This window comes from Ailuropoda melanoleuca, chromosome 3, assembly GCF_002007445.2.
Source record: "Ailuropoda melanoleuca isolate Jingjing chromosome 3, ASM200744v2, whole genome shotgun sequence".
In the NCBI taxonomy this organism is placed as follows: domain Eukaryota; kingdom Metazoa; phylum Chordata; class Mammalia; order Carnivora; family Ursidae; genus Ailuropoda; species Ailuropoda melanoleuca.
In genome coordinates, this window is record NC_048220.1 from 141,665,173 (window position 1) to 141,689,223 (window position 24,051).

The 24,051-nt window shown below is 48.5% G+C and overlaps 1 protein-coding gene across 1 annotated transcript in view; it reads right to left on the reverse strand.

Annotated features, from left to right (window-relative positions):
• ADCY2 (adenylate cyclase 2) overlaps nt 1-24,051 on the reverse strand; it is a 396,485-nt gene that overhangs the window by 37,352 nt on the left and 335,082 nt on the right. Inside the window, exons 17-19 of the mRNA XM_034657099.1 lie at nt 21,328-21,497; nt 8,980-9,064; nt 4,223-4,381 (exon numbers count right to left, since the gene is read on the reverse strand). Coding sequence (XP_034512990.1) covers nt 4,223-4,381; nt 8,980-9,064; nt 21,328-21,497 — 414 coding nt within the window. The remainder of the gene's footprint in view (nt 1-4,222; nt 4,382-8,979; nt 9,065-21,327; nt 21,498-24,051) is intronic.

Here is a 24,051-nt window from a genome sequence, read left to right on the forward strand (position 1 = left end):
GTGGTGGGCTAGAGAATCAAAAAGAGTTGGAAGGCTCTTTGCAAACATCGGTCCTGGCTGAGGTCACGTGTCATGTTCCCAAGGACTGTTCCAGAAAACCATGCCTTGGTAATGCTTACAGTGGAACGGAAAGGCATACTCCTGTCCCCAACCCCACACCAGCTCTAAAAGTAACCCAGGGTCTCAGCCCACCCCCCAGAGGAAGAGCTGGGAAGGACGAGCTGCCACAGTCGAGGGCAAAGGGATTACACTGGGGTTTGCTCTCCATCCTCTTTGGGCCACGTAAAGGGCCGGGGAAGAAGACTTTCTTGAAGCTATTAATAAATTCCAGTGGGCAGTGATTCTGAAGTTTTGCATGAATCTGGGATATTTGCTTACAAGATAACTGAAATTGAGTGTTGACTGCACGCCAGGCACCACTCTGAGAGCTTTGCATGAATTATTGCTTTTAAAATCAGTCCTAGCCTCTGAGAGCATGGAGGCCTGGGTCCCACAGCTCAGAAGTGCCAGGGCTGGCACTGGACCTGTGCTCTCAGCCACCAAGCAGGGCCCAGAAGGTGCAGGGAAGCTGCATGTGTAGCAGGCGGGGCAGGCATCCCTTCCCTTCGAGAAGCCTTGCTCTTGGGTGCAGGGCTCTCTCACGGTCCCCCGTGTTGGCGGCACGCTGTCATGCCTGGCCTGGAATCCAGCAGAAAAGATCCCTCTCCAGGGCCTGCACGTTCCATGAGAGCTGGACCTCCCCCTCGGGAAGGCTTAAGGAGAGAGAGCGCTCACTCAGGGGGCATCTACTTGGCCCTGACGCCAGAGGTCCTTGACAGGATCTGTGCCGTCAAACAGCACACATGCCATCACTGCCTAGTAGCAGAAGGCCGAGCAACAGCAGCCTGGCTGGCCTGGGATTCTGAGGCCAGGATTACCCATCGCTAGGGTGGGGAATGGTTTTTTCTGTCCGGGGACGGTCAGGCAAGGACGGAAGGGTCTGATGGGGACAGGAGAAGGTGGGCAGCCAACCTGTCAGGAAGTCAGAAGAACGAGGCAGGAATTTACTATGGTTTATGCACTCAAACGAGTCTCCTTACAGTAACCTTGTTAGGAGTTTTGGGGGGAAAACCCCAAAACCATAATCGTCCCTTACGGAGACTCACAGTGGGGGCGCTCAGGACTGTGAGACGGGGGTTTAGTGATTCTCTTTCTTGTTCAGCCCTGTGCGGTGAGCTCTGTTGTGCATTCAGGTTTTTCCCAGGAAGCTCGTAACCAGCAGGATCTCCTACACCCACCGTTTGATCTTCACCAAGACAGAGCAAAGCCTGCCTGAGCCACAGGCTGCCTTTGAGCAGCCACGGCGGGCCGCCCTGATGGCACGGTGCCCGACGGGGGTCCCCGAAAGCTTTTAATCCTCCAGACTTACAGTGGCAGCTCGTGAAGCTCTCCCTATATTTAACTCAAGCGACACAACCTGGCAGTAAAATATGGCAAGTGACAACCAAGGACAGCTGTGTGCCGTTCCCTCCGTACAGAGCACCGTGCAGCCCACAGCTGTGCAGAATGAAGCGACCGAGTCAGGGACCGTCTCACTGGTCCGATGCCCCCAATTTCAGATTCAGCCTGTGTCACTCTACCCTCCTGAGCAAACTCAGCAGCTAGAGAAAACATATCTAATGATGTGCGGGGATCGCGGGACCCTGAGCGAAAACCAAAGACCCCTGACGTGGGTCTGTGGCTCTGGGGCCTGGAGCGGTCGGTGGCAGTGAGCTAGAGAGGCTCCGGGACGGAGCACACGTTCCTTTTCCTACAGGGCTGCAGGCGGCCGGGGTCCCGGCTCTGGCTCCTGCGGGCAGGGATGAGCCATCCTCTCGAGCCACCCGCGAGCTGGGAATTACTTCGGGGCCTCAGACAGGTTCCAAGTGCACACAGGTGTGAAGCGGCCATGCATGAGGTCCCCCAGGGAACTCACTTTCCTTATCTGACAAGGAAGGAAACACAGCACAGAGCTGATGTCATCGACGATTCTTACTTGGTCCCTGAAGAGTTCCCGAAATGCCAGTGCAGAGAGACAGCGCCGGAGTCAGGACTCGAGCCTACTGGGCCACCCTGCCCCGGCTCTGGGACCCCCCCGGGTGGTGAAGGCTCCAGGAGACCCTGTGTGTGTTCCAGTCTTAAAAAGGCCGCACTAGTGAGACTTGAAGAGAAAGGTCGCCCGTCTCTGGAGAGCACCTGAGAGTCGTGGTGATGGCCTGGCACACAGTAGGGCCACTCAGGAAATGGATGAGTCAGCATCAGCTGCCAGCAGCGCCGGCGTTTTGGCGCTGCCCCCCATGCTAGCTATGCCCCCTGTGTGGACGGGGGACTGTGTCCTGCTCTGTCAAATGCCCTCCTCAGGCCCACCCCAGGGACGCTCAGGGCGATGCGATGTGTAGTGTCTCACCCATTGCAACTGCAAACTCAGTGCTTCTCCTTTTATGAGTGGGGAGACTGGGCTCGGCCTGAGGATGGAGCCGGGTCAAGTTCACAGGACAAAGTCCACACGTGGTCGTAAGGGTCAAGCCCATGCGATCGACCTCTAGGTTTCTTCCCCTCACCCACCCTGCCGTTCCTTATGATTTCCAAAGAGGCAGCTGTGTTCAGACATTTGCTTAGAAGAAGTCAGACTGACAGGGAAGAACAGAGAAGATCTGCTGATTCCCCAGGTCTGGCCCAGGGAGAGGTCAGGAGACATCAGGAGGGGTCTGCAAGGGGGTAAAGCTGATCCCAGGGACCTTTTCAAGCTCAAACTAGGCACTCCTCTGGCCAGAAGTAACCTCTTGCAGCCAGAATATTCTCACTCTTTCCCTCCCCAGCCTCCATCCCCCCAGCCAGTTTCTAGAACTTTCTTTTCAGTTTTGGAAGTCACTTCCTCACATTAATGTGAGGACTCCCACATTAATGCTGCTAGTGTGCTTGCAGACAAGAGGACGCTGTCCCCTCCAGGCTAAGGGGCCACCTCTGTCTCGTTCATCTGTGTCCAGGCCCAGCACCAGCCTGGCCACGGCGCAGGGACAACGCTAGGCTCACGCTGAATTTATGAGCTGAACTGACGGCCAGGCATACAGACATAAAGATGTTCTATGTCCCTACTGAAAGCAGATGGCTCCTTCTTAATACACGCAGTGATTTCATTATCGGTAACCGGCAGGCAGACAGGCTGCGGAGAGCAGCAGAAGAAACAGCAAAGTGAGTGGTCCACAGTCAGTGAGCCCAGCTGTGGGACCTGACCGGCTCGCCACGCCCAGCACACTTCCAGGAGGAAGACGGTGATAACATCCAGCACTCACCACCGGCGCTTTTCTACCTAACGTCAACTTTAAATACGCTGCAGGAAAACACTGCTCCAAGCCTTCTCACCTGAGTTTGCTTTGCACCCTAGCGTCATGGAGGGTGGGCTTAGCAATCAGACAGTTCATGCATCTGCAAGTTCATCTGCTCCTGATCCCAACTGAAAACCTCCCCCAAACATGGACTGCACCTCATCTCTGAAACCCCCATGGCGCAACACAGGCCTTTGCACACTGTGGGTGCTCAAACACGGGTTTCCCGCTGTCAATACATCCGCTGACTCTCGTACGTCAGGAACATGAAAGAAATCTCGTGACATCTGACTTCATGAGCCATTTCGATGTGAAAATGACACCCTCGTCTTTCCAATTCTAGTAAGTATCCATTCCCTCATAGGCTCCGAGAAACCACCATCTCTATCCATTCAAGGGAGCAGATTCAAGTCTTCGACCTGCTCTTGTGTGGATAATGTCTTAATTCTGTCTCCGTCCTGTCTATGAAATTCTAAGGCCCTTTAAAGGCTCTCGGGGAAGCCGTGAGCCAAAGGATACCTGCTGGAACCGTGCCTCTTGATTTGGTCTCTGTTGCATGCTGGTAAGGGAGGCGGCCCTCACGCCATGGAGAGGCCACTTTTGTGACTTGTTTGGAATCCCAGGGACTCCCGTTGCACCTTGAAAACTTCACGTGATGGGGAACAAAAGCCAGGAACAATGAACCCACATTCAGAGCGGATTCTAACTCACTAGTCTCAGCTGACGTCTCTATAAACCAAACAATATCTCCTCAAAATGGACCAGTTCAGGCCAACAGCAGACATCTGGAGCACTCAGGTGTCTGAAGGGCCACCGGCCTCCAGGTCACGGCCAGGACCAGCTCGCCCTGCCCCAGCCCAGTGCCCTGTGGTGCCCACCTCGTTCTTCAGGCTCCGGGCCAGGAAATGCTCCGCCACGTGCGCGGGCAGCACGTTCTCCAGCAGCACGCGGTTCAGGTTTTCCATGGTTTCTATCTCCTCCCGCTCTTTTTTGAACTTGTTCTTCCATAAGAAGTCTAACCTACAGTAATATTCATTCTGTTACAAGAGGACACAGAGGTAAAGAAACAATAGGCATCTCGTCCTGCCAGAGAGCAGAGGTTTTAAAGAGAAAACAAAAAGAATGAAACAAAACTGAAAAACGAACCCCCCAACAGAACGGTCACCCTCCCTACGAAGCCCGCTGCTCCCCCGAAACATCTCCCAGTCAACCCCTCACCTGCATTAGCAAAAAAGCAAGTTTGGGAAAGAACCAGCCTCAGAAACAGGGGGGCCAGTGGTCAGAGACATGGAAGTTTCTTGCAAAGTTATGTTAATAAAAGATGGCTCGAATTACATTTTGAGAAGAGGCATAATAGACTATAAACAATGAATACATGAAAAACGGGAAATACGTGAGCTGAGAGAGTGCACAGTTGGATAATTTGCGTTTAAAAAATAAGGCTGCTCGTTTGTGGCTGTTTGCCTTTACTATGTGAACATCAGGTTTCCCCTACCACAAAATCCTGTGATTCAGTATTCATTGAAAATTTCCTATTTCTTCACTCAGGATTGCATGGCACTGAAAAAATGACATTGTATTTACACAAAAGTTCGTTTGGGCATCATTTAATTAAGATGGCGCCAGCTAGGAAAAAACGTACGTGTTCATGCTTTGTAACGTAGTGGAATTTAATGTTTTTTTTTAAACTGCTATTATTAATGTAGAGAGAGAGAGGCCTGCTTCCTGACAAAGGGTCTCTTTGATTTTGGCATCGTGTTAGGTCTGCTATGATGTAAATAATTTAATATGGTGAAAACAGCCCTGAAGGACTCTTCCTGTAACTCAAGGGCCTAACAGGGTGCATTCCAGCCCAAAGTGTAACTTCCTGACCAAAAAAAAAAAATTGCAAAGAAGAAATCAATGCTGGGGGTTTGTTTTATTGGTTTGATTAATTATATTAGTGCAGTACAAACACACATACACACAGCCTCTCATGCACAGATGGCAATTAAAAAAATTCACATTTTGAAAACGAAAGAACAATGATCTTTCATTATTTAGGTTTGATAAGAACCATGTAGGATATGCTAAAAAATGATTCCTCCTCCTCTGGTGTGGATTTTTTTACTTTGTAGAGAGACATTTTTTTTTTTTTAAAGATTGCAAAAGAGATATTTTTAATGTTTTTTTTATATTAAATTTTACATTAATGCCAAACCTTCCACATTCTGCACTTAGAGAAATCAGGCCCTGTACTTACTGGAAAAAGCCTCTCGCTTGGAGAATAGATTATTTGTTTGGGTTTTTGGGGATGAACCAGTGGTGTGGCTGGTTCTAAACTGAGACGACTTGGCAATTTGTGATGGTGGGATAGAGAAGACACAGATGCACACTTGAGATGAGACAAAGTGACCCGGGGAGGGGCCCAGCAGCAGGCAGGGCAGGGGACTGTGTGGGGTTTCCACGAGCCGTACTAAGGAGTGGCTCAGGCCTCCCCGGTGACTGGGACTGCATCACGGGCAGCACTCGGTAAGTCTTGTATGAAAGGAATAGAGGCACTGTGGGACCAGCTCCAGTGGACCGAAAGCGACATTTTGGCAACTCTTTACCTCCCACTTTCCCGGGGCGCTCTGCCAGAGGACCCTCTCCTTGAAGGACAAGCTCATCAGAAACTCAGGGAGAAGCGCCCAACGGAAGACAGATGTTTCTATGACAAACCAGTTGAATGGATTCAATGCTGTCCCCCAGAAAGACAGTCCAGGTCCTCATCTGCAGTATCTGTGACTGTGACCTTCTCTGGAAATAGACTCTGCAGGTGTGACTAACTTAAGGATCTCAGGATGAGATCATGCGGGATTGAGGGTCGGCTGCCTGTCCAATGAGTGTGTCCTTATAGGAGAAGGGAGAGGGGGATCTGACACAGATGCCCAGGGGCAGGCTACATGGGGCATGCAGCAGAGGGTCACGGGAAGCCACTGCCTCCAAGAACTCTGTAAGTCCCTTCAACTAAAACAGCAGTCCTGCTTCGTGAACCTTTACCCCCACATCCTCGTCCATCTCCCAGAGTCTGTCTGCGGCTACTTGACAGTTTTCAGGGCCCAGATCCCACTAGACGTGGAATTTGCCCTTCATTTGAGCTGGCAATGACAAGAGGGAAGAGGAAGAGCCTGGAAAAGCCCCGGGCCATCTGTGGGCGCCTCACTGCTGTCTTTCACACCGGACACAGCCTCAAGGGCAGCTGTTGCATGTCTAGCTCCGAAAGCAAGCTGAGGAACTAGAGGGCTTTACATCTTTCTGTGTGGACAGAAGAGGTGGTCCTGGGCGGGGGGCAGGCAGCATGTGATTACAAATTCTTGGTTCTGAAGCCTCGCACATGGGAATCAAGCCTAAGTGAGGCCACCAGACTGCCACCTGCCCGGATCCGTATCTTGAAGGAGCCCACCTAGAACGCAGACCCTCAATGGCACTGTGTGGTCATTTAAACTCGGGAGAAATACAGGGAATCTTCCTTTCTCCAAAGCGTCTCTTGAGCTCAGGCTGGCATTTCTATCACTGACTGTATTTCAACACAGAGAGTAGAACCCCAGCTCTTTTCCAGGAGGTGTGTAATGGTTTTATTAAGGTGTTTCAGATACCCAATATTTAGCATGCTAACTTGCTCAGAAATCAAAAACATCACCATCATTTCAAAAAAGATGGTCATGGAACAGGGGAGTCATGAGGACACATGACAACAAAACTAAGTTGCAAAATGTCCATACCGTTGTTTAAAAAAACGACTTGGGTAATCAGTGACCCTCAGTCTGTGCCTATTTATGAAACTTAAAAATCTTATGTTAAATACTGGACTTCTGTGACACCCTTGTATTTTCAGAAGGGTATGCAGAAGCATTACATCACAAAAACTTGGACATCCTTATGAGCCTAGAAGACTTGGAACCTTCGTCCTGGCTCACCCTGGCACATCCCAGGTGCCAGCTATTAGAGAATGATCATTAACGCCTGTAGGGAGCAGCGACTTTTCAGGCCTCTAGGTGCGTATACGACCTATTGTTAACATTAGTGACAGAACAAGAGATGACTCCCAGTAAGATGAAGGTCAGAGCTGTTGTGTTAAATTATGCCCAACCATAACCTTGAACCCTTTGGATTGTTTGTCTCACGTCAGAGAGTAACGGATCGGGGCACCACTGGAGGCAGCAACACGTACACGTATGTAGGGGTACTGCGTGCTTATCACCTCAGTGACCAATAAAAGAGTGGGGAAAATTCAGTTTGATTTTTAGGTCCCTAAAATGTATTGCTGTGAAGCAACCCTGAGTGATCACTCCAGCAGGAGGAAGTGCAGGACCAAACATCCCTGGGACGAAATGGAGAAACAGGTGACCCCCGCAGAGGGGTCCGCCATGTCTCTGGAGGAACGATCACGTAGGTGATATTCTGCACAGAAGCCCGTTTATTTCCCATCTTTCACTTCTAATCAGGTTTCCTGAGAGTGGACATGCCTTTTCTCTGTGAGTGAGAGCAGAACGCAGGTCAATAGTGGAGAAAGCCAGGTCTTGGGAGAAACAAATGAAACCAGGGGAAAAGAACAGGGCATGGTTTAATGGGTTTACTGAAACATGCAGAGGGTGAAAACTACAAGCCGAAGAACGCAGAACCACGCACATGCCTGGGATGCAGGCAGCGTGGGACGGGGAGGAGAGAGGGGTGTCCTAGAATTCTGCAGCAGGACAATAGTTCAGCTCCAGGGAGACTGGAGCTCCCAGGAAGGCATGAGGGAAGAGGACAGGGTTTGCAGGCTGCTGGACTGGCAGCCACAGATCTGGCCTTTGCTCTCACTGTGCAATTACTAACTTCCTACTGTTTAACTGCTTAGGGACCTGTACATAATTTAATTGGCTTTGCATCTTAGTTGGTCATTTCCATGTAAATCGCTTCTCTGCGTCACAGCATCCATACAAGAATTCCAAGGAAACTTTGGTGAAGGCAGAGTGCGTGGTGTGGAATGAGTCTTTGTTCTTTGGGCAATCGTCCTTGTGTGCAGCTGGAGGAAGAAGATTGTCCTTGAAGATCCTGTACCCACGGCCTCTCCTTGGAGACCAGAAGTAGGGCGGGAGCCCAGGGAGGGACGGTTCCCTTCACATCACAAAAGACAATTTTTGAACAGAGGACTCTGTTTTTAGGAGTGATTGCAAGTGATGGCAAAGGTACTCATACCCACTTCTAAGAAAAAGAAACAAGCCATTCATTCTGAAATGCAGGCAAAACCCAAGTGAAGGGGGTATTTTTCTAAAGAGTGTCAGCTACTGAGGGAACACTCTTGTTGGCTTATAAAACCTACAACGTTATTTTGAAATTTAGCAGGAAACAGATTCACATCTCTACCGTTCACCAAGTTTGCCTCTTGTGTTAGAAATCAGAGATCTTTTCCCTTTGTCTGTGTCTACGCACGCACACCCACGTTTCTCGTAAGTGATAAAATTATTCTGACGTGTTTCCATGAAAGTAGCTACAAGGAGCAACAGCAAAGTATTACCATCATCATCACCGGACGGACTCTTTTTTTAGAACTTAAGTAGAGTCAACGTACAAGCAAAGTATTATTAACACAGCACTTGAGAGGAAGTTACGTGAAAAAGCAATGTCTTACCTGTCTACCCAGAACAAGCAGTGTGACGAAGAATATAAAGAGAGACACTGAGCCCATGGTCTTCAGGTCTTTCCAAATGCCTGGTCTATTAGAGAACAGACAGACAGACAGACAGACAAAAACAATACAGAACAACATACATACAGGACTTAGAATTCGTATATCAATCAACTTGAGAGCCTCCAGTGCATGTCTTTCTACATCAAACACACACCTTTCAGATACATCTTCAGGCCCAGATTGCATCAAAACAAAACAAAATAATCCCATTCTGAGAGCTCAGTAACAGAAGATTCTTCCAAATTAACACAGACTTCTTACTTTATCTCCAAGCTCTAACAAACGTAAAAGGAAAGAACAGAGGCATATGAATAGTATTCTCTTTATCCTTCTAAGATCAATATGGGTAATTTGACATATGATTTCTTCAACTTTTAAAGTGATCCCTCTCAGAAAGAGACAGTATTCTAGAAATTAGCAATCATGCGAGGTAAAAAAAATGAAGCAGGGAACTTAATTTCTACCAGCTCCTCTCACCTATGAGTTATATAGCTTCTCATAACTTTTTGGTCAGGCCATTGTTCTCAGGCCTTCTTTCATATGATTTTGTAAATCAAAGGTGAGACACAGACGGAAACTCTTGCTCCACTGTCCCATTTCTCCTTGGGTCCAGGTAGACCTCAGTCATTGATCCCTGCCCGTGTCCTCACCACAACATTGTAGGCAAGGGTCACCCCCATACCTGGAGTCGGCATGCATGGTGGGCACGGGATGCCCAGACATTCCTTCACATGTTACTCTGGGCGTCTGTGAGTGTTTTCTGGACGAGATTAACACTTGGGTCAGTAAACTGAGTAAAGCACAGACTGCCCTCCGTAATGTAGGTCAGCCTCATGCCATCAGTTGAAGGCTTTAGAAGAAAAGGCTGACCTCCCCCCAAGTAAGAGAGAATTCTCTCCTGCCTGACAGCCTCTGAAGTCAAACACTGGCTCCTCCTGGCTCTACAGCCCATTTCCAACTGGGACATTCACGATTCAGATTCTGGATTCGCCAGCCGCCATAATCGTGTGAGCCAATTCCTTATGATAAACCTCTTGATTGATATATATTTATATAGGATACTTATATCCTAACCATTCTGTTTCTCTGGAGTACCCTGACTAGCACAGCATGGAAGGAGATATCTCCTACCATTCCTGGGGAGTCCCGCGTAGCTGACAAATGACGATCTCCCACATGAAACAGTAAATAAGACTTGAAAAAGAAATTATGATTACGTATGGATATATGTCACATAAGCAGTATAGGTCATGTGTAATTAAATCAAATAAATACCAGATAATTACTTCCTGCTTGTGAGTTGCACTTGCTTTGAGGTTTTCCTGTTTCTCTACCGAGGGTTCAAGGGCTGATGACATAAGAGGAGTCCATGTGGTAGTGAGAGAGCTCAGGGGGGCTTTGGTGTAGGAAAATCCATGCAGGAACTGACTCTCCTCTGCTCTGTTGATCTGTGCCACCCGGGTTAACCCCTCCAAACACCACTCTTGTCATCGGCCAAAGGGGGGGTCACAGTGTCCATTTTACAGGCTGTTCTGGTCACTAGGTCAGGTAGTGATAAACCCAGCACAGGGCTTGAGACATGGGAGGCACTTCATAAATGGCACTTGCGAACTTCAGTACTAGCTACAGAGTGACAGAGGAGGGGATGGAGCCGGAGCCGGAGAAGTAGAGAAAAAGATAAGAAAATGTAGATTGGTGAATTATCATGAACGGAGTGAAAGATCCAAGGGCATAGGGAACATGGAGGCAGAATGGCCAGTCTGGTACTTGAACAGCTTAGGATCTCAGAGAACTCTCCAGAAAGGCTGAGCCTGCATTAGGGGCTCTTTCTCTCTACTAAACCAGCTGGGCTGTAAGCACGTGAGCTCCCCAGCCACAAGGAGGTCACTGGCTCCTGAGCATGAAGTAAGCTGAGAGCTGCCACTTTCCTGCTTGCTCAGAACTGATTCTAAAAAATGAAGTTATTCCTTTTTGAGCCTGTGACAGCTGTGTCTAATAGCACAGCTGAGGGGACTGTGGGGAGCCCTGTTTATAAACAATGCTGGCTGCAATGAATTTTAAACTCATTTTTTTCCCTGTCTTGACTATACTGACGCCATATTGCCCAGTCAGTGAAAGTGGTACGACACGGCCAACGTTCTCAGATGTGCGGGCCGAGTTTTACATTTTCATGTTGCTTCGTGAACCTTCTGTTCCTTTGTAATTCCAGGGGTCTGAGAAAGCAGCTATGACATTCCCCCTTCCACCCCCACCCGTCACCCCCAAACTAAGGAAAATGTTAACTCCCAGGTCAGGATCTTGTAGCAGCGTCATCAGTACAACCAATCAGAACTCAGGTCCTCCTTGCATTCCCAGGTAAGGGACCAGACATCCCAAACATGCAGAGCCAGCCCAGGTCCCCATCACTGACGGAGAGGGGGACACAGGACCCTCTTTATGCGATTCAGGGCCTGGCTGGGTTTTCAGTTAATCACACAGAAGATACAGGCAAGCAATCCTTTTCTGGGGCTCCTCACATTAATGTGTTTGAACACTGGTTTAAGGGGCAGAAATGCTCTGCTCCACCCCTCGCCTAGATCTGGAGCCTTCATGAGAATGAGTGGTGGGAGGAGCTGGGGACCTGGAGGGAGAAGGACAAGGGAAGACAAGACAAGTAATTGCTGGATGGGACCTAAATGCACCTTGGAAATAACGAGGCACGTCCAGCCTATAGACCAGACTTGTGGGCCAACACATGGATGCCCTTTCCCCTCCTGACCCTCTCTGTCAACTAAGAACTGCACTGCGATTTCATGGATTGCATTTAGGTTTTTCAAAAACTTCTTTTATTCGTCCAGCCAAAAAGAATGGCTGATTCCTGTAGGAGCCCCCTTCTCTCTTGTGTGGGCCACGCATGGGCGAGTGCCAGATGGCTCCTGCAGTTTAACGAGAAATCTGTCCATCCACAGATGCATTCCTGGGTTACTTTGCTCCTTGTGTGTGTGTGGGAGACGCCAGGAGGAAGGGGAGTGTGTAGTGCAGAGGGGGCATCCAGGATAGACGGAATAAAATCCCAGATCTGGACTAGTCAATTGTGCTGCTGATCATATTAGGTTCCTAGAGCTTCTAAAACAAGGTACTACAAACTGGATGGCTCAAAACAATGAAAGTTTATCATTTCACAGCTCTGGAAGCCAGATGTTGGACATCAGGTGCCGGCAGGACAGCGCTCCCTCTGAAACCTGTGGGGACACCCTTCCTTGCTTCATTATGGCTTCTGGTAGTCAGCTACCAATCCTTGGTGCTCCTTGACTTGCCATGACATCATTTCAATCTCTGCCTCCACCATGAAATGGCGTTCTTTCATCATGGCCGTCTTCCTATGAGGACACCAGTCATATTGCGTTAGGGCCCACCCTACTCTGGCAGGACTTCATCTCAACTAAATCCATCTGCAACAACCCTATTCCAAGTAAGGTCACGTTGTGAGGTACTGGGGGCCAGGACTTCAGCATGTCTTCTTTTGGGAGAGACAATTCAACCTATAACAATCATGTTGGTCATTTACCTAAAAATGTTCGCTAGTTGGGTGTGAGGCCTCCTTCTCTCTCTCCTTTAAGTTTTAAGGTTGAAATCCATTCTGGACTTTTCCCTTGTTTGGTTGTGCTATTCCCGAGTGATGAAGTAGGGACGCAGCGCTAATATAGCCGAGAAAGTTTCTAACTCAGTGACAGTTCTAGCCAAAATGTGGCTAGAAATATGCTTTCTTTCATACCTAAAAATTGGGCTCTGGAGACTTAGATGCCCAAATGAGCCTGTAGCCACATACTAATTTACAGGGGGCCCTCACCCTGAGGCTGTTAGTGAAGCAATCATTCTGGCCCTCAAATTTTGAGAGTATTAAAGATCAAAGAAACCTGAAAAATTGGATGAGCAATATGGAGGAGTTGCCTGGTGGACCAGTCTCTAACCTAAAGGCAAATGATTCAGTTGAGGGAAAACATGACATTTTTAATTCTCAGGAGAGAAAGCAGTCCAGGCATGGAGACATGAACATGATCTTACATTTAAAATCTTTATGTTTTCCTAGGTGAAATAGGCTTCTGTTATTTTAAGAAGAAAAGGACCTAAAGAAGCTCAGGATTACATGGTAATTCTATTTTTTTTGTTTCAAGTTTTTATTTAGATTATTGTTAGTTAACATGCAGTGTAATATTGTTTCAGGAGTAGAATTTAGTAATTTATCACTCACATACAACACCCAGCGCTCATCACAAGTGCCCTCCTGAATACCCATCCCCCATCCACCCCATTCCCCACCCACCTCCCTTTAGCACCCCTCAGTTTGTTCTCTACAGTTAAGAGTCTCCTATGGTTTGCCTCCCTCTCTGATTTTATCTTATTTTATTTTTCCTCCCCTTCCCCTATGATCTGTTTTGTTTCTTAAATTGCACATGAGTGAAATCATATGGTATTTGTCTTTCTGACTGACTTTCTTTATCCATTCATCAGTCGATGGACCTTTGGGCTCTTTCCATAATTTGGCTATTGTTGATAATGCTACTATAAATATTAGGGTGCACGTAACCCTTTGAATCTGTATTTTTGTGGTGCAATTGCTGGGATGTAGGGTAGTTCTATTTCTAACTTTCTGAGGAACCTCCATACTGTTCTCCAGAGCGGCTGCACCGGCTTGCATTCCCACCTAGCGCAAGAGGGCTCCCCTTTCTTGTATCCTCGCCAACACCTGTTTCCTGAATTGTTATTTTTAGCCATTGTGACAGGTGTGAGGTGGTATTTCATCATGGTTTCAGTTTGTATTTCCCTGACATTGAGTGATGTTGAGCATTTTTTCATGTGTCTGTTAGCCATCCGAAGTCTTCTTTGGAAAAATGTCTATTCATGTCTTCTGCCCATTTCTTAACTAGATTATTTGTTTTTTGGGTGTTGGGTTTGATAGGTTCCTTGTAGCATTTGGATACTAACCTTTATCAGGTATGTCATTTGCAAATATTGTCTCCAAACCTGTTGGTGGTCTTTTAGTTTTGTTGATTGTTTGCTTTGCTGTGCGGAAATTTTTATCTTGATGAGGTCCCAATGGTTCATTTTTGCTTTTGTTTCCCTTGCCTCTTGGAGGTGTGTCTAGAAAGAAGTTGCTGTGGCCAAGGTCAAAGAGGTTGCTGCCTGTGTTCTTCTCTAGAATTCTGATGGTTTCCTGTCTTGCATTTAGGTCTTTTATCCATTGGGAATTCTATTTTTAACTTTCTGAGACACCTCAATACTGTGTTCCGGAGTGGCTGCACCAGTTTGCATTCCCACCAACAGTGCACAGAGTTCCCCTTTCTCCACATCCTTGCCAACACCTGTTGTTTCTTGTGTGTTTTTATCCATCCAGCCAGTCTTGCCTTTTGGGTAGAGAATTCAGCCCATTTCCATTGAGAGTCACATTGATTGGCAAGGACTTACTAACGCTCTGTTATTAATGGTTTTCTGGCTGTTCTTTAGTTTCCCTGTTCCTTTCTTCCTTGAGTTTTTGTGTTCCTTGAAGTTTTTCATTGCTTTCTTCAATTTGATAGAGCAGTTACCCCCTCGAGTCTTTATTAACTGAATCTGGGACGAAAATACCTTGAGGTTTCCCAGGCCGGCTCTGGTCACACCTGCTCTACGCCTCTTGCTCCCTCTTGTGGCGGAGTTCTTAAGCTTTCGCGCCTCCTCTCCATCCGGCAGGGCACCAGACAGAGTACTGACAGCCTCCTTTTGTTTTCCCAAACAAAACCTGCAAAAGTCTGTGGTCTGTCTCTCCCTGGCCCTCAGATTGGAGCCGGCTTTCTGTGTGTGCTCACTAGCCATCTGTCAAAGCTCGCTGCCTCCTCCGCCACCGGCAGCGTGGGCAGGGAGCCGGCCACAGGGTCGGGATGCAGGCAGTGTGGGGATCCGTGGGCGAGGTGTTCCCAGTGTCTCCTGGGCGGCTTCTCGATGGAGGCCACGATGCAGTGAGTAGGATCCGTGTCCCTGGAAGGCTCTTCGAGAGTCCCTGTCTGTCCCTGACCAGCCGCTCCCTGCCCCCTTATGCAGCTCAGGACTCAGCACTATGGATGGGGCCGGGGCTCTCTCTGGCAGCATCCTGCATGGCTGCTTGCTTGCATGGGGGATCTCCCTTGGGCCTCAGCTGTGCCCTCCTGGGGGTGAGGGGGATGGGTAGAGTCAAGCTATTCCTCTTACCCACTTCAATGTGTTTGGACAGAGCACTGGAACTTCTGCTCTGGAAACCTGGACTTGCACCAAGGCTCTCTCTGTAGGTGAGTGGCCAAGTGTTTTCTAGGGGCTTCTGGACCATGGCCGAGAGGGGCTAGAACCGGTTCACGGCTGCTGCAGGGCCCATAGCCCGGGGCCCGTATGCCTATTACCTGACCCTTGAGTGCATGAGACGCCTCCCAGACCCCGTGGCATATGCTGCTGGATCCCGCAGCCCCTGCAATGGCACTTTTGTCCCTGGACAGATGTCAAATCACTGTAACTGTGGTTGAAGCTGGTGTGGGGGGGTGTTGCAGCAAAGACGAGAAAGACATCTTATTCCGCCATGATGCTGAAGTCACTTCCTTCCTGCCCTTCTGAATCCCCGCAGTTCTCCAAGGTCTCCCCGCATTGGTCAGCTCTGGGCCCTCTAACACACGCCCTGCCCACAAGCTCATCCTTTCCCAGGTGCTCAGTATGAGCTTAACCACGACATCCCGACAAGTCTCCTGCAGGCCTTCTGCTGAAATCTGACTATCTTACAGAGACTTTCTGTGATCTTCTTTTTTTTAAAGATGTATTTATTTGAGAGAGAGAGTGCAGAGGGAGGGGCAGAGGGAGAGAGAGGATCTTAAGCAGACTCCTTGCCCAGTGCAGAGCCCAAAGTGGGGCTCCATCTCGACTCCAAGATCATGATCTGAGCCGAAATCAAGAGCCAGACACTTAACTAACTGAGCCCCCCAGAGGCCCCAGTGATCTTGACAGCAGAAGACCATACTTTCTTCATCTCTGTGCGCTCAGGCTCTAGCCCTCAGGCCTGGCACACAAAGGCGTTCAATAAATGTGTGTTATAAAAACAGATGAATGAGTGGACAAATAATCGTGTTGGTCTGAAACCTAAGCGACTTCCTTTCTAGACACTCTTTCCTCTCCTGGCTGGACACAGATTCACCAGAATCCTATGCAGTCTTCCGGAGAGGGTGGCCTGATGTCACCCAAGGACAGACGGCCCCAAGCCTCGTGCCTTCTCAGAGTGCCATTCATAAATGCCAGGCAAGACATTCTGGGCTGGAACAGACGACCACACGGAGGGACAAGCTCACACTGAGAAGTGAGCCCTGCAGGCAGCTGTGGGTCGAGAGAGATGGCAAAGCTGGGGCTGGGAGGCAGTGCTGGTCTCTGCTATGGATGTAATGCACCCATGAACGTGGACGTGGTTTCGTTCCACGGAGGTGACTTGAAGTGTAGTAAGACAGAAGGCTGTGTGTGGCTCTAGCATCAGAGATGGAAGAAGTGATGAGAAGTATGTGTTCTGCACAGTCTAAGTGCAGTCTCCTTTCTCCTCTCATTCTAAAACCAAACCAAACCAGACAGCCTAAAAACCCAGTAGCCTTCTGCAAGTGGACCCATATTACAGCAGTTGGGAGTTTAAATCACCGAGTAGCTCACTAATGGTCGCTTTTTACAGAAAAAAAGAAAGCTTGGTGAATTTTGAGTAGCCCTAGGATGACTTGCTTTTTTGTTAAATTGCAGCTTGGACGACCCAGCTGCTTTTCCGACCTCCCAGTCGGCTGCTGGTGGGTGTCAGCCCCCCAGAAACGTGTGTTCCTTACTTTCTGGAGATGGCACGGGGAGCGGGAATCAGGAAGGGCAAGAGAAACTGAGATACTAAGTTTGAATGTAATTTCAAAACTTTTCAACATTAACTTGGATGTAGGGTGGGTTAGAATGCCAATCTGGAATACAGTTTTAATTTAAAAGAGGAGACTTTAGAGGAATTTCGGGTGCTTTAGAATACCCTCAGACCCTCCACCCCAGCGGTGGACGTGCGATGTTCTCCTGCCTCTCTGCTGTTCGTGATTAGGCCTGCAGTTCTTCCCCAAGACTCTCAGGGAGCTCATCATCGGCTGACCCCAATTTGGAACACTGTCAAAATGTGTCGCAAAATCTCGAATTCTGTGTCTTGAATGAGACGCAGGAGAAACCGAGAAAGCAGAACAATGCCACATTGAAGGTGCGTAATTCACAGCTCTCAGTGATATATGCTTGCGTATCTCCATCACCATCATTGATATGGAGCTTTGAGGAAGTTAGAATTACACAGACATCTCCACCAGCAACCATCCGGGGCTCCTGAATGAGGCTGGGCGCTGGGTGTCGCTGCTTACTTAGACGCCTTAGTTACATGCTGTCTGCAGAGGACTTGTCTTATTCGGCGAAGTGCCCAAACACAGCTGGTTAGCCCACGGGGCCCCTTGTTATCTCCTCTGTTCAAGCTCTTCCACCCCCACACCTCTTCAGAATTAAAGGCACATTTCCGGCATTCAGGTGAATTAGCATCATTCTGGGTCCATATGAAATGGTAACACTCATCCCTTGAGACTTTTTAGTTCTGTAAGGTAAAAACTCACAGGAAAAATCTGACAGTGTCTTGCAGACTCTGTTGCAAGCTTTTGACATGGGAAGGGAGGGTGTCTTTGAAACAAAAACATCTTCCAGCAACATCAGCGCTCATCACTGTCACCATCACTGGGGAGAGCACCTGTGGTCCCCGGCCGCGTTGGCTGAGGGCTTTGGGAGACAGTGTCATAGGTAGGAACCAGAATCGCTATTCATTGGGTCAGTAAAGCATCCTGTAGTCACAGAAAGAGGGAGGATGTCGTAAATGCCAAAGAAGGAGATATCTCGTTCTGGACCTTCTAAATACCAGAAACCTCGGAGCCTCCTTCACCATGAGGACTTACCAGAATCTCATGAACGCAGGTAATGATAGGTATTAGGCATCGCTGGCCTCCACTTAATGAATGATTCATGGCATATCCTCTCAAAGTGGTCTTTTTGTCTCCTTTAGAGTAGGCTTTCCCCATTCGTCAATCTGTGAGAGTATCTTCGATGCCATTTTCTGAATTATTCATTGATCTGGAGTTTTTCTGGTGCACGGTTCTCCTGTTTTCTTTGCTGACCCTGTCGGCAAAAACTGCCCTGTTGGCTTGTACTGTCCTGTTGGCTGCTCCATGATCAATGTCATGGGTGGTTCTGAAAAGACCCCTGAAACATGGGTCACGGCGAACTCACACACAGGATAACAGTACCGTCTAACTGTGTATTCAGGAGATGGCCTGGCACTGCCTTACGAGCAGAGATGCCCTCTCCAAACTCGCCCTTGAAATATAAGACTTCTAACAAAACTGATGCTGTCCCTGGAAGGACACACCTTCAATGAGCCTCCGTCTTCGGGGAGGCAGGTGAGGTGAGACTTTTCGTTATAGCCGGTACTGGGGCCCTTCTGATTATTTGGGAGCGCACCTGCTGTTATTCATTTATCCAAGAGATGTTTACTGAGCACCTCCTTACTTACTGGATGGCAGGTATGGTTATAGGCACTGTGAATATCAGAGTGGTACGTGGTTCAGACCTGCTCTGTCCTCGATTTGAGGGTATCTATTATCTGTGTCATAGAAAAGGAGACGGCAGACAATAGAGTCCCAGCCAATTCATCCAGGGGGAATACTCCCCACCTCTGCAGGGTGAGAGGGCTGCTCGGTGTTCAGCAGAAGCTTGGGGTAGGTCTGCCAGCAGTGCTCGGGGCTGACACGGGGGCCAGTCCAGAGGCCAAGGTGGGCACCAAGGACACTCACTGCCATAGCCAAGCACAAATTCCAGAAAGAAGACCAGGACAAGAACTAGGAAACCAGGAATGGAAAGGGAGGGCAAAGATGCAAAGACCAGAAATAACTCAGAAAAGGGATAGGACCAAGCTCATCCTGATGAGCTCAATCAGGAACAGATGTGCTGCTTGGCACTCCCGTGAGCCAACTCCCTCCTTGAAGGGGGCCTCTGGCTTGGGATTTAGGGACAGTCTGTCTCATGGAACTGCCCCACATCAGGGGGCTTTTGTTTTTCTAAGAATCCTAGTGTCCTATCAGAAAGAGTTGCATCAGCAGCATGGACACCAGGCACAGGATGGGGAGACCCTTAGCAGGTGTTTGATGGGAAACTCTCTTGACTCTCAGAGAACAAAGAACACATTGGCATTGATGGGTCTGGCTCAGGCATGAGTTGCAGGGTTACATCAAACATACACCGAGGCTGGAGAAATCAGGAGGGAAGTGGAAACTCCTGCTCTTAAGAGTCTCTCGTTCGGGATTAGTTTTCAACTGATATTGAGAAAATGGGTTAATTTCAAGGTAACCTGTTTTTCTGCCAGTAATAGTCACCGTTTGGTGGAGGAATGCTTCTGGGGGTACGGTGGCAGCTCGTGTAGGGAGCGGGTGTGGAAAAGCCAGAACCTTACAGTGAGGAGGAGGAGGACCGGGAGGCAGGTGCGCCCCGCCTCCTGGCACGCTGGCTTCTGTGGGAGTGCAGGCAGGTCCCTGAGGCTGCTCGGGTCAGCCCTCTCTCGCTGTAAGGTTCTTATAAAGACAAAACTAGGAGAAGACACACAAGAGATCTTGAAGGAAACGAAAGGACTCTGAAAGTAAACACTCCTTTTCTTCAACCACGTAACGACTCTACTGTGGCTCGGTTCTAAGCAGAGATCGTGTGTCCGTCTCAGGTCCCCAGAAGTCATTCCCTCTCCATCAGAAACTCGCTAATCTAATTTCCTCTTTTCCTTTGGATGTGTAGCATATTCAGGAGCTCCAAATTCAATAAAGGGAAATTCAGCAGCATCGTCAGCTGCGCATAAAAATCAGCAACACCACGTTTATGTAGGGATTTGATACAGGCTCTCCGGGTATAGCAGAGAAATATTAAAGCATGTTTGCTTGGTGACTTTGAGAATTTATTGGGAAATTAACTCCTGATTTCATTCTCATCCTTGCTAAGGAATCATAAACTTTCCTTAATACCATTATGCATTTTTGCAATTCCACTCCTCTCAGCTTGATTACAGATTATTAGGGCTTCATGGTGTGGAGGAAGATGGAAATTAAATTATGTGAGGAGAATGTGCTGCGTGGTGTTTCTGAAAGTGTCCTTATTGGTAAGGAATGCTCACGCAGTGAGGTTCCCGTCGTACTTGACACTGAGACTCCAACGGAGAAGTAAGTGGCCGTGTGTTGGGGACACAAGCTATCTTTCTGGAGCCACACATCTATGAAAATATTTAAGGCACTTATTTTATGTTATAAGAAATACAGAGAATTTATGGAGGATTATGCAACAAGCTTATAGAAAAAAACTCGAAGGCTGGTGGGTCCAGAAACAAACCAAACGTGTGATATAAAAAGTTTTGCTATTAAGATGTGAGATGGAAAATATCACAATGATTACATTTTTTTTTTCAAACAGGGGATAAATATTCATTATAAGCTTATGGAAGTAATTTGATGGCAAGAAACCTTTTATAAACCTGAGGAAGGGCTTGAGGACCACTCTTCAATGTTCCCAACCTCACGACTGGATGCGATTGCAGTTGTTATCTTTTCTTGGAAGCCAATCTCTTCATAGAACAGAGAGTTGCCAGTTGGTAATACTCCCTCCACACAAGGGTAGTTAAGAAATCTCCCCGAAGAAGTTTAACACTATAACTTGTGAATATATCCACTTATTTTTCTGGTATTTTTGTGTATGTTGATTCATTTGTTTTGAGCTGGGGGGACACTCTGCCCTGGGGAGGTACATTTGGCAGTGTCTTGACACATTTTTTGTTGTCATGACTTGGAGTGGGTGGTTGAGTCCGGCCTCTACTGGGTAGGGGCCAGGGATCTGCTATGCATCATATAATGCCTAGGATGGTCCCCCACCGCCCACCACAACAGGAACTCATTCAGTCCGAAGTATTAACAAAGCCCAGGAAGAGAAACCCTAGGTTATACTTATCAATACAGTACAGATGGGAATACAAATCACCACTCTAAACCACTTCCAAGCCCCCGTGTGTAAATGATGATACCTATTCTACGAAATCTAGAATGAAGACACACACCAGCTTCCTGCACCACAGTTTTAAAGAAACCTGCACGCGATGATTACCGATGGCAAAGACATTGCTCATCGGCGTTTACTCAACACACACTCACGTTATCAATGTCCCACGAAAGAGCCACACAGAAGGAAGAGGACGCAGGTTACCTCTCGAATAAGACCTGGCTGTAGTCGTCCAGGACGTGGGCGTGCGTGTGTAGAAGGATGGTGTTGTAGCCCACCAACGCCACCATCATGATCAACATCTTCAACTCGTAATTCACCCTCAGGAAAACCGAGCAGGAGATCAGCCCCAGGACGCAGCTGTAGATGCAGTACTGGACAGGGAAATGGAGCAGACGAGTTACTCGCGAGCCCTTCTGAGAGACGCCGCAGTAAGCGTTAGAACTGGGGATCACCCCTGGGTCCACTCAGGCAGCTTAGGACCCGGCTATGAAGTGGATGCCCTTTGCTGCTTTCTGACCTCGGCAGTAAATGCCCCAACACGTCTGCTTCAGAAAGGAATTACTCACCCGTGCCTGCCTGACCCAGTGTGGCATGTTCAACAAGAATAATTGTGCAGATTGCCAAACAGAAATAATTTTTACCAGTCTATATTGAAGGCATGGGCTTACAAGCAAACGTCCTTTGCTTCTTGAAAATGAAAACAAGAGGACTCTGTACCCATTTATAGATTTAAAAGCTTATGGGACATAGAATCTCTATTGGCCTCGCGATTCTTCCTTTATTAAGAGGATGCAAATCATTACAGGGAGTTCTGTTAAAAGCACAAGAAAGCCTAGGCGTTTTATTACAAGAGAAACAATGGGTCTAAAGCAGGAAGGATTTAAGAAACTAAAAGTTTGGCCAGGGTGAGTCACGAATTCCCTGGAAGCGGACAGGCACCCGAGGAAATGGGAAGAACCAGGTGCGAGGAAGAAAGCACACTGCATCCCGTGTGGCCCCAGGGAGCTGCAGCGCTCCTGCCCTACAGTGGCCTGCTTCTCACTATTTACCATAACATTGTCAAGAAGGGAGAGTCCTGAGCCAACCTTGCTTGGCTCACTCGTTCGTGGGGTTACTTTGGGCCAGTGACCTAACCTGCCCGTGACATGGTGTCTTCAGCTGTAACATGAGGGGAAGACTGTCCTCCTTTTAAAAGTCACTGAAAAGAGCGAGCAGAGCTTGGAGCCCAGTGCCCCGCCAGCCAGGAGGGACTTGTTGAATGAAAGGCGGCCAGTCACATAAAGCTTGCATCTTGCCACACTGTTATTACGAACCAGGGTTAGCTGCTATCAGCATTCCTAGAAGCGAAGCAACACTCAATAAAGTCTAGTAATTTTAATAAAGCATAGATCTGACTGATGTTTGATAAACCCGGCCTTTAAAAAAGAGCCCAGTTTGTAAGGCACTCAATTTTAGTGTCATTATTTGGAATAAGCCATGTACGAGCTGCTTATTTTTGTCACTTGAGCTCTGTTATTTCCCCGGCTAAGGCCTTCCCCAGTAAGCTATCTGGAAGGCTAGTGATATTAGCTCATCCATCCTGTTCCTGGGGAAGAAAGGAAGGCGAGGAGTGAGCTGCCCCGGTCGTACCAAGCACATCCTTCTTTGCGAAAGGCACGCGCGGTGTCAGCACAGACCCCGTACTCGCGAGGACTTGGACCTGGCATATCGGCTTCACAAGGAAGACCAGCGATTGCCCTCGATCACACGGCAGCTGGGTCACTCTTTACGAGGTGAAGCTTGCCCCAGCAAGGTCGCGTTACAGGTGGCTGCATTTTACGGGACACTGAGGGTTCTAAGCATCCTTTCCTTGGCTCACATTACCACCCCGATGCCGACAGCACTCTCCCTACAACAGAGAAGAGGAGGAGGGAAAGAGGGGAAGACGTGTCCAGATGGGACTGTTCGGGCTGGCGGAGGGGAAAGACAGAATCAAGACACTGGAGAGAGCAGGTGGGAGCAGTGGCTCAGTCTCCCCCGGGGGCCAGGGAGAGGGGCATGTGGTCTGAAACCATCCTTATTTACATGGGGTTGGGCCACTGTTTCCTTCACTAAGTGACTAAGGGGCCACCTGGGAGGGCAGGCACACGGGCTCAGTGGCAGGATGTGCACCAGGCCTGGGGACAGCCACGGGCTGCGGAGCAGGCAGCTCTGCAGAGCGCCCGGGGAGCCCGCCCAGGGAACGTGCGCAGCGTGACCGGGAGGCTCGCTCCTGCTGAATCCGACGAGATACAGGCTTCTACGTCTCACGTCTTTGTTTCGTTCGTTTTTCTGCCAACTCACGGTTGTATTTCCAAAAGTATCACTCCACGACAGATTGGAGGTTAAAAGGAAACAAAATGAAACAGAATGAAAACAGGGCCTTCCCCACGAAGAGTCTGAAAGGCCCTGGTTTACAACATAGCGGCCTTCCAGTCGGTTATCAAGAGTATTCTAGAACCGCTCTTCAAGAGCCATGAAATTGCCTTGGGAGCTGGTTGGGGCGGGCAGGGGGAGGGGGACTCTCAGTTTCCAACAGGATGCGGCTAGTAAGATAATGCTGAAAACCACAGAATGAACATTATCAGCAAGGTCAGCCTAATGGAAGGGGCAGAATCCGGAGCCACTGTGTGTATCGATGTGTCAATGTTGGGGAGAGGATACAGATAGGACTGTAAAGGTTTTCGTTAACACCCGTCATCCGAAATAGGTGCCAATGACTATGCAAATATGCCTATGGTTTCACTTTTCAAAATTCATTCTTAGGCTTTTGGAAAGTTTTCATATTTCAGGAAACTGTACTAGAATATGGACACGAATGGGAAGTAGCATTTAGTCCACTCTTTACTAAATAGCTCTGTGGAACGCTTGGAGGTCATGCGCGAGGTGGTCTGGGAGCTGATTAAA